At 32.0% G+C, this 15,027-nt stretch overlaps 3 protein-coding genes across 6 annotated transcripts; 1 reads left to right on the top strand and 2 right to left on the bottom strand.

Moving 5' to 3' along the window:
• Window positions 1–1,761: 1,761 nt before the first annotated feature.
• Window positions 1,762–2,682, top strand: LOC8266056 (21 kDa protein). Its single transcript, XM_002510889.4, has one exon. It carries the CDS (start codon window positions 1,861–1,863, stop codon window positions 2,464–2,466), a length of 606 nt encoding a protein of 201 aa, XP_002510935.2. The 5' UTR covers window positions 1,762–1,860; the 3' UTR covers window positions 2,467–2,682.
• A 2,390-nt stretch (window positions 2,683–5,072) lies between these two features.
• Window positions 5,073–8,303, bottom strand: LOC8266057. 4 transcript variants are annotated; one of them, XM_015724548.2, is made up of 7 exons: window positions 7,991–8,303; window positions 6,507–6,635; window positions 6,313–6,368; window positions 6,095–6,218; window positions 5,895–6,001; window positions 5,508–5,577; window positions 5,073–5,419 (listed from the first exon to the last, which is right to left on the bottom strand). In XM_015724548.2, exons 2-7 carry the CDS (start codon window positions 6,580–6,582, stop codon window positions 5,340–5,342), a joined length of 513 nt encoding a protein of 170 aa, XP_015580034.1. In that variant the 5' UTR covers window positions 6,583–6,635; window positions 7,991–8,303; the 3' UTR covers window positions 5,073–5,339. The 4 variants fall into 4 exon arrangements, with proteins under 4 accessions (XP_015580034.1, XP_048228733.1, XP_002510936.1 ...); XM_048372776.1 differs by having other exon boundaries at window positions 6,507–7,160; window positions 7,991–8,302; XM_002510890.3 differs by having other exon boundaries at window positions 6,507–6,796; window positions 7,991–8,302.
• Window positions 8,304–10,859: 2,556 nt separating this feature from the next.
• On the bottom strand, window positions 10,860–13,613 carry LOC8266058 (endoglucanase 8). The gene is made up of 7 exons (XM_002510891.3): window positions 13,303–13,613; window positions 12,347–12,754; window positions 12,182–12,274; window positions 11,903–12,103; window positions 11,695–11,800; window positions 11,429–11,592; window positions 10,860–11,256 (listed from the first exon to the last, which is right to left on the bottom strand). Exons 1-7 carry the CDS (start codon window positions 13,507–13,509, stop codon window positions 10,915–10,917), a joined length of 1,521 nt encoding a protein of 506 aa, XP_002510937.1. The 5' UTR covers window positions 13,510–13,613; the 3' UTR covers window positions 10,860–10,914.
• Window positions 13,614–15,027: the final 1,414 nt, after the last annotated feature.

Below are 15,027 nucleotides of genomic sequence, written 5' to 3'. Positions count from 1 at the left end.
CACAGGGCATATCCCATCCAAAGCGATGAAAGGTAATAAATTGGATTGTAATGTTCTGATGCTGGTCGTTGTCACTGCATGTTCACACATTAAATAAAGCCTAGTGATACGTTTACACATTTTAAGATAGTTTCATACCTCTGTTCAAAGTGTGAAAGAGTTCAATCAGTTTTTTCTTCTTTCTTAAGATAAGAATTTGTTTTAAGCCCGGAGAAAGGCAAAGATTTCAGGCAGGGCGGATGGGTCTATAGACCAGAATATATCAGCCTAGGAAATCAAACCTAACAACACATAGCAATCTCATGCGCCTAAAGTGGGCGGCAATAATGGCGACTTTTATAGGTATCCAGTCGTTTAAGTTTGAAAGTACAAATGCACTCTTACGCTCATGTTTTATACCTTAGCTATAAAGTATCAGTTTGTATTATTAATTTTATCTGTGTTGATAAATGTCAGACAGTTTTGGATTACAACCCCACCCAAAAAAATGGTCCGAGTTCAGGGATCGACTCCTCCCATTTCCACTTTTTGCTACCTTTTTATTTTATTTTATAATAAACGATAATATACCAACATATTTTGTTTTTTTATGGTAATTCTCGGCGACATTCGAGCAAAACATGTTTGTAAATATAAGCATTAATTAGAGGCGATACTTAGATGGATAGGTACATTGTTAATCACTAGATACTCAATGTTTTGAACAGAGAAAAAGCTACAACTTTATATGTGGAGATCAGACCTCAACCATAGAGCAAACTTTAATAAAGCACTCACCAAAACAAACTTCATTATATCAGCCGCAAGTGGAACAGAAATTTTTAACAAAATATAGCATTAGCGTGCAGCTTAGATGAGGACGAAGGGATCGCTGCAGCAGCCGGCCACTTAAAAAATTTAATTAAGCCTGATTTTCTGGTCCAAATATTAATGCTGGGGGCTTACACAGTGCAGCATGACTTTTGAATGTCGGCTAAAGGGTGAGTGACCAACTTGACTACTTAAGGTCTGCTAGTTGCTAGCACACATGGGTTGTACCTGGCCAAAACCTATTAGGTATTTTCGTTCCATACTCTGTGTTTCGGCCATCTTTATCGTGTTTTTTTTTTTTTTTTCTAAAAAAAAAAACTATCTTTCATTTCCAACTTGAATTGCCAAATTGCAATCAGTTTTAGACTGGCGGGGCCATTTGAACTGTATGGGCTCGACCTTTCTTTTTATTTAAGAAGTAGCGTTGAGATATTTTCCTTTTCCCAGTCCCACCCACATGATTCCAGATAAATCTTTTTTCAAATTTCAACGGCTTTTCTTCTCTTTTTCCGACGAGGCCTTATATATGAATTAACATCAGAAGATGGTTCAAAAATTGTTCACCAGGGAACTATTCGGTATCTCCGTCCTTTTCTTTTATAATAATAACAGTAGTTCCGCTTGCATTATTAGAGCCTCGAGGGGGTTGGGCAGTTGTTGCTATACTGTCACCGTTATTATCCGGGTGCATGTTTTTTCAGCAATTCGACTATTTTAGGATAAAAACTGGAAGATTAGGTTGGCCTCTTGTCTATTGGATTGGCCCCATGTCTATCATTCTTGGACTCGAGAATCTCCTTTTCTTCTCATTTCATTTCTTTTAAAAACAAAAAATATTATTCTTCAATAATTTGAGTCCCTTCTACCGCTTTATGCCACTTGATACTGTAATTACATTTTCAAATTCCATAATTATACTTCACATGTGACTATTTCTTTGGTCCTATAAAATGGGGAACCTTCCTTTCCCGTTTTCATCATCAGCTGATTAGCTCTTAACTAATTAAGAGAGAGAGAGAGAGAGAGAGAAAAAGAAGAAGAAATATAGTCATGGCTAGTGTTTCCTCTAACACATTTTCTAATTTCCTTCTCATTCTCCTTGCCATCAGTTTCCACATAAACTCTTCCTCAGCTGGTAGAAACCTCGCCCAAACAACCAGCACAGAGTTCATAAGAACATCTTGTAGTACGACTACATATCCAAGACTTTGTTATAGTTCTCTCAAAATCCATGCAAGCAAAATCCAAACCAGCCCCATGCTCCTAGCCAATGCAGCCCTTAATGTAACACTAGCATCTACAAGATCAACTTCAACCATGATGCAAAAACTCTCAAAAAGTCATGGCATGAAGCCTAGAGAAGTATCAGCTATGCAAGACTGCATGGATGAGTTAACCGACTCCGTAGATGAGCTCAGAAAATCAATTGATGAGCTGGGTAAGGCTCAAGGTTCCAATTTTGGGCTCATGATGAACGACGTACAAACGTGGGTTAGTGCTGCCTTAACAGACGAGAGTACTTGCAGTGACGGGTTCGCAGGGAGCACGATGAATGGGGAATTGAAGACTCTTGTTAGGCAACAGATTGTGAAGATTGCACACTTGACCAGCAACGCCTTGTCCTTGGTCAACAGTTATGCCTCTGTTCATGGTTAGATTACCTGGGTTCAAGTTAATTAGTTCTTATAATTCGAGTATGGGGCTAAAATATATGTGGTGTGATTTTTGTTGTGCCAAGTTATGGGATACATCGTTTAGATATATGCATGGCCATGTTTCCATGAGTACGAAATGTGGCAGCTTAATTAGGACGGTGTTACTTAAGGTAGTCGTATTAGTGAAGCCGATTAATGTAAGTGATTTTCTGCTGTAGTCCCCGTGAATTTGGTAGGATGTTCTTTCAAAGTTAGAAAAAAAACTTATCAGTCCAAGCAACAACATGGGTTCACATGCATGCAGAAGAAAAGGACAAAGGTAATTCGTGCATCCCACTAAATAAACAAAATGATGAAAGCGGACACAGAGGTGCGTGTATGGATCACATTACAAATAGGCATCGCTAGCATTTCTGTACATCCGATCTTTAATTTCGCGGATATTTGCTGCATTTTAGATTTCAGATTAAGAATTGCATTTAAGGTCACAGCAGGAAGATCAAAGAAAAGGCTTTCATTTGGAATGACAATTACAGAATCATGGCACAACGGAGGAGTGTTAGAGTCCTCTAATTGTTAAAAATAAATAAACACTAAAAGGTTTATAAATGGTAAGGGGGAATTACGGAGTCGATTAAGAGAGGAAGTAACACATCTTAAAAAATAGAGATTTTAGTTGTCTTCCAATTGCATGAGGATGAAAAAGACAGAGACTTTGTCATTTTAACATCCCTGTCTCTACTGTGGTTATCCTCCAAAGTGGGTCGACCATCGTTAATGAAATTATTAAGTCATAATAAGATTTCAAATAAGATTGAATTATTAACTCCAGAGGAATTTAAAGAGGATGATGACCTTGCTTGCTAGCATGAAAACAAAGTGGCACCATGGGATAAGCTTGGATAAAGAAATGGAAAATAAAACTGAAAGCTATTGGGCAACAGAGCATTAGATTAGCATGTTCTTCGCATGTAGTTTAGCAGCTATATGAGATCCAGAGAATGGCAGATGCAATTTGAGTTTGTTATTTAAAAAATCCTAGTCCATTACTCCATTCCCACCGTCAATGCGAGATTTGTCCGACAAGGTGAAGAAAATGAGATTTGTCCGACACTAGAATTTTTATATCTATATTTTCTCCAGCTTAATTGGGGATAAGTTACGCAGTACAAGTAGTAATATATGTGTTTAGAATTAAGAAATCTATGCTAACATCTAAGACATCCCCACATGTGGCTATTCATGCTCCTTGAAACTCTCTCTCAAAAACCATCCTCCAGTAAAGAAAAACACAGCTTTCAACTTTTATACCAGAAAAATAACCTCTTCACAGCAAAACATAAAGGATGAATAAAGGAACAGACCACCAAAAATATATATCTCAGTTCTCGGATCCTAACAAGCATATCCTTTGAATTTCCAACTAGAGCTAGAGAAAACTTTTAAGCACTTCTCCTGGGGGGCTTTTCGATGCTGGATTCAATTTCAGCAACTAAGTTTAAAGGAGGTTTTGGCATGAACAAAAATTGGAAAGAAAAAAGAACAAAGTTTTACAATGTTATTAACTTCATTTGAACTTCTAATAGTCCTGTTGCATTCTAATTTTAATGTAAGATCCCCCAGTTGCTAAATATAAGGTAGCTTTCAGTTTTCCTGATGGTTTTCTTTCTCCAAGCTTCTGTCATGGTGACATTGTGTCAGTGACCATGCATATTAACAAGCAAAGGTCTCGTCCTAAGGTTCTATAATGTGTTAAGCCCCCCACAAATGTTTCAAATGCAATGTGAAATTGAAGGTGGTTTCTATATAGCTACTAGCTATAAAGGTGACTGCCTTGATACGGTATCTAGTTTTTAACTTTTCTCCTAATTTATTAAAAGATATAAATAAATATTTACCTGCATTTGTGAATAAAATACCTAAGAAGAATTAGGTGAAAGAAACAATAAACACTAGGATGCTCATATTATTTTCAGTGAATCAAAAGGCAAAAATTTTGTGAAAACTCTACCGAATTAACCCAGAAAGAACATGTAGTTCTTCAATGTTATGGTGGAAAAATTAGAACCGACTTGAATGTGTTCCCAGAAAATTTGTGAAAGTACTTCCCTTCCAGTAAGAATGGGGAAAATACTTCTATTCCAATAAGAACAGAGGATTCTCAGATATGAAATGGAAGAGAATATGCATTGCATTTTTTTGGATTAAGATTAGACACTTTCATCGTCTTTTATTCTATTTTCATGCAAAAAACTTCCGAAAAACAATTACCGTTAGTGTTCATAGTCTTGCTATCAATACTAAGATTAAGGATCATATAAGACTAAGACTAAGATTGTATTTCTGAAGTTTGGAGTTGTATCACATGGAATCGAGATGCTTAGGTGTTGTTTATGGGCGTATTGGGCGAGCCTTTTGGCTTGGGTAGCATGTGGCTCGATTTCATATTTTTCCCCATTTTAATTAAATAAAAAGTAGTATTAGTATCAAAGCGAAAAAGGATCACATAATCTTTCTTAGCAGTATGCTTATTGACTCAAAAGAATTTATGCAAGTAAAGGGGAAAGAAAGCAGCAATGTTTCCTTTCAATCGGACTGCTTAGGGAATAAGAAAAAGAAAAACATCCATATTAACCAGCCAATGATTTGTCTATTCTTGCTATGATAACCAAAATTTTATAGCATTAAGTACTTCACAGTTGAAGATAGTAATACCGGTGGCATTTCACCATTTCAGAAATCAAACTCATCCTTAAATCCATAAATTCTTCACCGCGTGAAAAGATATAAAGCAGCTCGAAACAGTATGGAAAGGCAAAAGATTGATCTGTTACTCTCTATCCTGGGGAGTAAAGCTGATATTAAAGTAAATTGCTAAGAAGCTTTCTTGGGAGGGGACATATTACCGATTAAGGAAATTACAGTGCTGATTGTAAATAATTGCAACAATGATCCTACAAAAACAAAACAAGAAGATTAAGATAGCACTAAAACTACGATGTCCGAGCAAGCAGGGCTATCAAATAAAGTTATGTAACTTACCAAGTATAAGAAGAAGAGTTTCAACAAGTTCAAACTTGTTTTTTTCCCAGTGACTCAGATTCTGAATAACCTACTCAAAATAATAACAATAATAATAATAATTAGTACAAGTTGATAGAAACTACCATTTTCTTGAGTTTTGAGGCTTTAGTTTCTTATGTATTTGGTGTATAGAGGAAAGTACTTACCTATACAAGATATATATCCCCATTTATACACTAAGTCGATAGATAAATTATACATAATTATTAATACTAAATGATTGAGTACATAATAATCATCCAAAGTGAAAAGTAATAACTCAAGACACATGTCACCTTTACGGTGTTTACATATGGAGTAGGCAATAGAACAATAACAAACCAGACAATCAACCAACCAACTTACTTCTAAAGTAGAATTGCTGGCAGTAGCACAAAATATGGAGAGAAGTAATGCAATAAAGGATGTGATAATGTAAACTCTCAAGAAACTAACTCTACTGCGTCTACGGCCTTTAACATGGAAAAGAAAAAGATTAGCATTAAAAAATTACGTGAAATTAAAACTAACTAGAGAAATTAGAGAACAAGAATTTAGCATAAAACCTAATTCCCCAGTTAGAAGAGAAAAGAACCCAATGACAGAAGATAAGATGGCAAGTCTATTCGCGCCCTTCTCATTTGATATTGATAATACAATGCATAGAAGCCCTATCAACTGAATTACAGCCTGCATTCAAATCCAAACCTTCTTAAAAAGTGATTATGAAGTTAAAGTATTGTTAATTATTTGCTTGTGTAATTAAAAAAAAAATGAATTGTACCTGAGTTAGAATCAATGTACAGAGACGAGACTTCCCTTTAGCTACCTTAGTATAGCCTGAAAATTCGAATTAGACAGGTGAGAAACTAAATACTAACAATCCGGAAAACAGAAGCCAAATCAAATGTAAGCATTCGGAAAATCCTAATTCTGTTTTGATTAGAGAGGAAAAAGAAGAAGAATAGATCAAATTACGGGAATCAACGACCATCCGATACGAGAAATCATAGCCGTCGGTGCCAGATGGCCTCCCTGATTTTCTCTGCTGCATATTTTTACCTCTTATTTCTTTTTTCCGTTTTCTCTTCTTTTTCTTCACTGCCACTGCCGTTGGTTTGAGATCTATCAGATAAACATTAAACAGACTAAATTGACTGAAACGACTCTCATTTAGGATTGTGGGCTGTAATCGAACCGAGCCGAGCCGAAATTCAACTTGTTCAGGCTCAGTTCATTTAATTTTAGCAGAGGCTCGAGCTCAGCTCCTGTGAAAATAATAAAGCTCATGAATAGCTCGAGTTCAGTTCGAGCTTGTTAAGCCTATATTGAGAACAAGCTCGTTAAGCACAATTTGAGCTCGAGTTCGAGTTCTTTAAGCACAATTCAAGTTCGAGCTTGTTAAGCATTTTTCAAAAATTATATTAATCAACATCTAAAATTATAGCAAGAAATTATGGCAATATCAAATATAGCAAAATAAAATAAAAAAATCCAAATTTGTAGCAAAAAATACCAACAGTGAAAAAAAAAACAATACTAAACAAATCACAAATTTGTATCAACTTAAAAAGAGCATCAAAAAATAAAAATGCTAAGGGTCCATCCATATCTCATTAAATAGCAATTGGCCTGCAAAACATACACAACACCCCAATTCAATTAATATTCAACATCAAAAAGTTAATAACAGTGTTAGGAGCTGAATTTCTAATTTACTCCTAGATAAACAACTTTGTGGGTGGCAGCATTTTAAACTTGATGATCATTTTCCCTCAATTAACCATACAAGAAATATAAGATCACGTATCTAGTGCATACACAAAAATGGATTGTTGATGCATGCCTTAGTACCAATAAATTTAATCTGATTTCTTAAAATAAGAAAATCAAAGGAATTTGCATATGAAAGAAAGGCAGTTAAGCAGAATAGGATCCTGCTCGTATGGTAACTTAATGTCTTTGTATTCTATGCCTTTCCGACCAAAATGAATAAAAAGGAAAAAAAAAAATTATAAGTGGTATAAAATAAGAAGTTAGCCGAGACATAATGCAAAGAGATTAAGGTGCAGTACATGACTTGATTATGTTAATCTATACAGCAGTTTGAAGCAGTTGTATTTGCTGTTTGAAGTGTTTACAATCAAAGCATATCAAAATTACTCTAAAAATTAAGATCTAATTGATAAGGGTACTCATGACAATGGATCGTTTACAATCATGAGAATGACCTCCTTGCCATTTCTGTGATGTGAACTCTTATCTAATCAATGTCACCAGAAATAAAAATTACCAATTCTACTATTTACAATATATAATTCTCCATTTTACTCTTTTTTTTTAGATGTAAGCGAGTCTCATGGCTGGGCCAGCACACCCCACAGATCAGGCTGTGCATTCAAGAACAAATTCTAACTACACTAGCAATCTGATAATAAAGTATTTATCATGTGAATTTTTACCTAGTATAGATTCCAACTTCAAACCCCTGTTCAAACAAACTTCAAAGGCTGGAGCAGACGGCTGAGAAGAGGGCAGCAGCGATAACGATGGCAGCAAGGGTGGAGGCGACTGCAGCTAGGGCTGCGACGGCTGCAGCAAGGGCGACGGCAGTGGCAGCAGCGGCGATGGAGAGAAAGCAAGGTTGGCGACGGCAATGAGGGTTTGAGTGGGTGGAGCACGGGTAGTCGTGGAGGCTTGAGTTGAGGGTTGATGCGAGTTTGAGAGCAAATGATAGGAGAATAGAATTAGGATTTTGTGATATGTTTTTTTAATTTGGTATACTAAAAGTAGTTGTATTTAAAAATTATGTACTTTTATTAATAATTATGTAAATTGTTTTAAAATTATGTAGTTTAAATTATATAGTTTTGCTGAATGTATATAATATATATACTAATTTATTAATAAAAAATTTATTTAATTCATATATGATATTTTTATTTTTGTATAAATATTAAATTTTAATATTACAAAAATTAAAATTAAAATATATAATATATCTAAGTTATATTTCAAAACATAATAACATAATATATACTTATTAATATTTTATCTATATATTTATTAATATTTTATTTTAATAGTAAAAGTGAGATTTATTAATTAAAATTAAAAATTTAAAAATAAAATTTAAATTTTACCATGTAATAATATGGTATAAGATTCTTTTATATAATAATATAGTTTTAATTAGTCGAGAAACATGAAATTAATCAAGATTATTTAATAAATATAATTATTGTTATATTAGCACTATATAATCATAAGTTAATAATATTAATATGTTAAAGTACTATGTGAATAAACCGTTAGCAGTTACGATGATTGATACTCCAATATTGATTTTATTAGTTAAAAATATATTTTTATAAAAATTATTTAATAAATTTGATTATAATATATATATATATAATTAATATTATATTAGCATTATATAGTTATAAGTGAAAATGTTAATAGATTGGAGAACAAAATGATGAAGTTAAGTGATTAATTAGTTAAAGGTTGTTTCTTAAATATAGAAATATTAATGAGTTAGCAAATTATTTATTATAATAAACAAAGTAAAAGCTATATTCTAATATATATATATATATATATATATTTTGATTCAATTCAAATTTTTAATTAAATTAAGATTTACTCAAAAAAACCATATAATCCAACACTGACACTCTACTCTATTTACTCTAATATTCGAGTTAGATAAATATGAGATATCTAAAAACTGAAGAGCATGGATTAAAAAAGAAATTAGTTTATATTAAGGTTAAGATATATAAAATTTCGTAATAATGACAATACAATTAACTATATTCATTTAGACACATAATCTTTTTTTTCTTTCTATATTAGTGCCTAGTTAGTAATTACCTATTATATATTAATTAGTGTTTTAATAATAAATAAGCTTATAATTTCAATATAATTAATATAATTTCAACTCGAACTCGAGCCTGCTTATCGAGCTTATAAAATGAGCATGTTCACGAACTTTATAAATGAGCTAAATTTTAAAATTTATTCGCCTGCTCGAACTCACAAACCTGTTCGCAAGGTAGTAAACAAATACGTCCGCGAGCTAATGAACCGAACTCAGTTAAGCTCGAGCTCAGTTTGATAAAATTATCAAGCTCGAAATGGAACTCGAGTTCGGCTTGTTTAAGTTAACGAACGAACTCGAACAAGTTTTTTATTGATCCAAGCTCCAAATAGCTCATGAAAAATTTGATTCCTTTACAATTCTACGCATGACATAATACCGTCAAATGAACAAAATTATAGAAACAGTCCTTCTGGGCTGAAAAGTGGAACATAATAGAAACTGATTTGGAGATTCAAATTATGGGTTGGGGAGAAACCCAACTTGAATTGATTTATCTATAATACTCAAGTTTTATAACTTTAATGCTTATTTAAATATTTTAAATTTGGTCAGCCACTGTTGTAATACTTTAATTTTTAATATAACTCAATAAATATTTAAATTTTATTTTTATAATTTTTTTAAATTTGATTTAATTTAAAAAATTTTAATAATATTTAAACACTTATAAGCAATATACGTGCATGTATTAAATAAAGCCGTATTGTCAAAAATATTTTAAATGTCACCAAAAATAAATTAAGTTATTTATTAAATATATCAAGAAATAAGAAATAAGATGTTAAAATGATAAAATAAATAAAATTTAATGTCCAAGGCATTTAGCCCTTATCTTTTTTATAAATTAAAAAGGTTTAGTAACATTCACGATTAACAATATTTAATAAAAATCACATCTGCCTCTTCTTTCTTTTTTTTTTTTCTTTTTTTTTTCTATTAAAGTTCTTTCTTTACTTAAAACACAATTTTTTGAGTTAACATATTTTTTCTATTTTATTTTATTATTATCTATTTCGGTTCCATTAATTACATATCTTTTAAAAAAATTGTCTCTTTATTTTTATAATTTGAATTTTTATTATCCTTCTTTATAATATTTTTAATATCTTCCATGTGATTTAAGATAATATCTTTTATGAGATTTAAGTTATTCTTTACAAATATAATAATATAATTTAGTAGTTTTAAAGTATTGATAGTGAGAAATTTTTTTATTGATTTTCTAACAAATACATTTCTTTAAAGTCTAGAAACTGAATTTTGTAATAAATAATATGAGTGCAATTTTTTATTATTTAAATAAAACTTCATTTTTCTAGATCTTGATTGTATTTATTTTCATTTTAATAATTAAATAAGCTGTATAATTATTATTTTTAATGAACAGAAAATTTATGATTTCCAATAATAAGAAGTAATGCATAAAAGGGAAAGTTTCGAAATACCAAAAACAGGGATCAAGAGCGCGTTAATTTACTTTAAGAAAAACACATCCAATTAGGAAATTGCGTATTTGGATGGGTGTGCTTTCAAGTAAGCTAAGACTCCTACAAAGGGAGCATTGATGTATGTGGTTGGTTCTGATTGTGAAACATTAAGTCGATCATCAACATACTGATCATTAATATCAGGTCCTCCAACAATAGCCCCAACTAGCACATTCGGGTTAGGATTATTGCTCTCGAAGTATGGAGTTCCCTCTTTACATCCAATATGTTGAGGGTGATTTTGAATCATGGGCAAGGTAGAGCCACGGTGATGAATTCTTTGAGGGTATTTGTTGCCATATCCCACCATGTAAGACATGCCTAATGGATTCCTTCCTAGTATATAATCCACCTGCATTCACCACCCTGAAGGCATTAGTCAATTTCTCCGTGGAGCTATTGTTTTTCTTCAGAATTTTATTAAAGTGAAATAGTTCTGTTCCTGAGTTATAACTTATAAGAAGAGCAGTTCAATTGCAAAAGCGGTAATTAGTAAAAATCAGTGAAAGAAAGAGGTGGCAAACCTGGCCTTTCGCAACAGCCACAAGCCTAGTTGGAGTGGCTACTACATTGCCGCACTTGACTACTCTACGTGACTGTTCCAAGTATCGAGAATAAACAAGAAGAAGAAAGGAAAGTGCAGTTGTATGTTGTAAGTTACTTGATCCGGGTTTAAATAGAAGTCCACCTAACAATACAAGAAATTCATTACTTTTCTACAGATGTTGATAAATAATTAAATCTCACGTCTATCTAAAGTGTTTAATTCTGTTAGAAAATGAATATTTACCTGCGGAGTATGTGACAAATTTGGTAGGTGATTCAGGCAATATAGAACATACCAACTTATCTGCATCTTGAATAAAGGGATTCTGATCGGAGCCATTCCCCACCAACTACACCAATAAATTAAATATAAAATTATAATTTTCTTTTTATTAATGAAAAAGAAGTACTACTTCTCAATATAAAGTAAGGTCGATGATTAATATATATACCCCGGAAACAAGTACGTTAATGCCACCTTGTTTAGAATCCCATCCAAATTCAGTAAAGCTGTCCCTTAGGGAATTCACAACATCGTCTGTACGTGTAATGACCATGGATTTGGAGCTGTTCATTATCTGTTGGATGTAATCCCAGTATTTGTTATCATTAGTTGCCTTGAATAGCCATGATGCTCCCCATGCTAATTCATCCTGTATAATAATATTCGTATCCCGACGATAAGTCTAGAGAAATAATTAACTTAGCAATCCTGATTATACAAAGCATACCTTGTAACCATTGGAATCGCAATAAAATGGGCATACCCCAGGGCCAACACTACTGTCATAAGATCCTTGATATTTATCCGCAAAGTCAAATACCTAATTAAGAATACATAGACAAATGAATCGAATTGATAAATAATGACAGTAGCACAACCTTAAAGTACGAACCTGAAACGCTCTTTGGAGTAGGAGGTTAGAATATTCACTATCAATAGTCTTAAAAACCAACGACGATGCAGTTAATGCAGCAGCAATCTCGGCTGAAACTTCTGATCCAGGATATGTCTGATTAACAACGTAAGTTGTTCTCTGGGTGTCCATATCTTCAGGTCTTTCCCAGCAATTGTGGTCATTGATGGGTTCACCAATTTGGGCAACAACTGAGCCAGGGACGCTTGTAGCCTTCATGAAGTAGTCTGTACTCCATCGAATGGCATCTACTGCATATTTCATGTCTGTGCCCATAAGTTGGCCAAATTCTAATACACTCCAAGCTAGCAGAGTTGTTGTAAATGCCATTGGGAAATTAAATTTTATGTTGTCTCCAGCATCATAGTAACCTCCAGTTAAATCCACCTACCAGTTCATGCAAGGAACCACACGTTTGTTAGCATTCAGCTTCAACTTAGTGCTGAACTAATATTCATGTTTCTGAGGCCATGCGATTGTTACTTTACTATTACTCGTCCATGAAAAAAGAAAACAACAATATATTTCCACATCAACTAGCATTTATTATTAGAAAATCTAAATATACCATATTATAGCTACAAGTTAAAACATCAAGATTAATATACCATATTTTGTTTTAATGATGGATTACACTAATAATTCAATTATACACCTATTAAATCTATCATATTACACTATCTTCTTTTTTATGTTTATCAAAATAGTTTAAAGTCTCATAAGTATTTACTAATAAATAGTAAATTACTATTGAAATTGACATTTTCTTTTTTCATTTTATAATTTGTGTCTTAACTTAGTGATAAGAAGAGATCACTCTGAGTTGAGTCCCATAGAGAGCAATAACATCTTATTATTACTATTATTTTTATTTGATTAAAAGTGGCATAATGACTAGTTTAAAAACTACATCAACGAAATGGATAGAGACTTACACCAATATCAGAGCCATCCTGAAGAGCGGAATCCTCCCTCCAATTCATCCTTTGAGTAGATGGCAGTTTCCCGGATCTCTGCCCTTCAAAGAACAGAATGCATTTGCTCAGTGCTTCTCCATAATCTTGAGATGCAACACTCAAAAAATTCATCACTATCAATCCTAACAACAGTAGCATAGCCCTAGCCTTGGCTTCTTTCACCATTTCCCTCCTTATTCTTTTCTTTGAATCCACTTATCTTCTACTTGAAAAAGAAGTGCGAGAGAAAACTAACAATTAATACAAAGAGGTTTATGAATCTATATATTCTTAAGAGCCATGGTAGTATATATATATATGTACGTGCATATATGATAATGAGAAATTCTATCTACAAGAATGGAGAATATAATTTAATTGGCAACAAACAACAGATATAGCAAGTATGTCAGGAAATGGTGTGCTCCAAGATACGGAATCAAAAGATGGAAATAACATAGGAGAAGGACGAACTAGTGAAGAAATAAATAAAATCTTGGACTCTTAATTTTGTAATATTCTTCTTCATTTTCAGCCAAGAAAAGAAGTTGACGATAATTAGTAATAAACTACAGCGGTTAAACTTTCTTCTTCTGTTTAGTTACACCCATATTTCATTTTTCTCTTATGGAAAGTCATACTGCCAGATTCCTTCTAAATCTTTCAATAATCAAACAGTAATCTAAATATGAAGTAATATGATTAATTTGAGGCCTAATTTTGGTAATTCCAGTATCTGTCTGATTAATTAACATGTGTGCACGGTTTCTGATTTTATTGCTTAATTTAGTTCCTTGAAAGGCACAAATAAGCCCCTAAACTCTTGCTCAAATCTAAATTACATGCATGATGTTTAAAGTGTCTCATTTAAACCCTTAACTTTTGAAAAACAGTTCAATTAAACCCTTCCCACTAACTCAGTTCAATTGTCATCAGCTAGAGGGGTTTAATTGAATTGTTCTTCAAACGTTAATGGTCTAAGTGAGACACTTTTAATTTTAGGAATGTTTTTGCGAGTTAGTTGAAAGTTCAAAGGCCTAATGGTATCTTTTACCTTTTTTACTCTTAGTATTTTATTCGGTCACTGTTCTAATTTTTAGAATTTTTTAAGTTTTATACCATTTTTTTATATTATAAATTTAATATATTTTTAAATTTTTTAAATTTAAATTATTAAAATAAGCAATAAATATACATTTCTTACTTAATCAATAACACTAATATTTTTAAAAAGCATAAGCACCAAAAATATACTTCTTAAATTTTATATGTATAGGTAAAAGATATAAGTTAGTTCATTTTTATGTTAATTCTTATTTTGCATACTTATAAGTAAAACAATGAAAAAAAATAAAATGAAAAGTTTATATTAATATATAGTTAGGATCGCTTGATCTCTCTTTAATTATTTGGTTCCTTTATTTTTAAAATTTCTTTTATTTTATTATATTTTACTATATTTAGATGTTGATTTAAATGAGATTTTATTATACTTCTTAAACAACTTTTGAGCTTAACATATATATTCACACATGTGGGCACATACACAAAAATTACATTAATTAATTTTTAAAAACTTGTAATATAAGAATTTAACATATAATAATGGAAAACTACTTTTTTTTTATATAAATATTAATCTAGTCTATTTATTTTGATTTGGGAAATAAATAGACAAAAAGTACGGATAGGCTCATGCGTTCT

The sequence above is a fragment of the Ricinus communis genome, chromosome 4, assembly GCF_019578655.1.
Source record: "Ricinus communis isolate WT05 ecotype wild-type chromosome 4, ASM1957865v1, whole genome shotgun sequence".
NCBI classification, from domain to species: Eukaryota; Viridiplantae; Streptophyta; class Magnoliopsida; order Malpighiales; family Euphorbiaceae; genus Ricinus; species Ricinus communis.
The sequence above is the reverse complement of the archived record's forward strand: the minus strand, read 5'-3'. Positions and strand labels throughout refer to the sequence as shown.

Coding starts and splice junctions, on each gene's coding strand:
- LOC8266056 (XM_002510889.4), top strand. CDS start 1,861: ATGGCTAGTGTTTCCTCTAACACATTTTCTAATTTCCTTCTCATTCTC.
- LOC8266057 (XM_015724548.2), bottom strand. CDS start 6,582: ATGCAGCAGAGAAAATCAGGGAGGCCATCTGGCACCGACGGCTATGAT. Junction 6,002..6,094: donor TCTTCTAACTGGGGAATTAG/GTTTTATGCTAA, acceptor TCCATGTTAAAG/GCCGTAGACGCAGTAGAGTT. Junction 5,578..5,894: donor CCAGCAATTCTACTTTAGAA/GTAAGTTGGTTG, acceptor TATTTTGAGTAG/GTTATTCAGAATCTGAGTCA.
- LOC8266058 (XM_002510891.3), bottom strand. CDS start 13,509: ATGGTGAAAGAAGCCAAGGCTAGGGCTATGCTACTGTTGTTAGGATTG. Junction 12,104..12,181: donor GCGATTCCAATGGTTACAAG/GTATGCTTTGTA, acceptor ATTATTATACAG/GATGAATTAGCATGGGGAGC. Junction 11,257..11,428: donor TGGCTGTTGCGAAAGGCCAG/GTTTGCCACCTC, acceptor TGGTGAATGCAG/GTGGATTATATACTAGGAAG.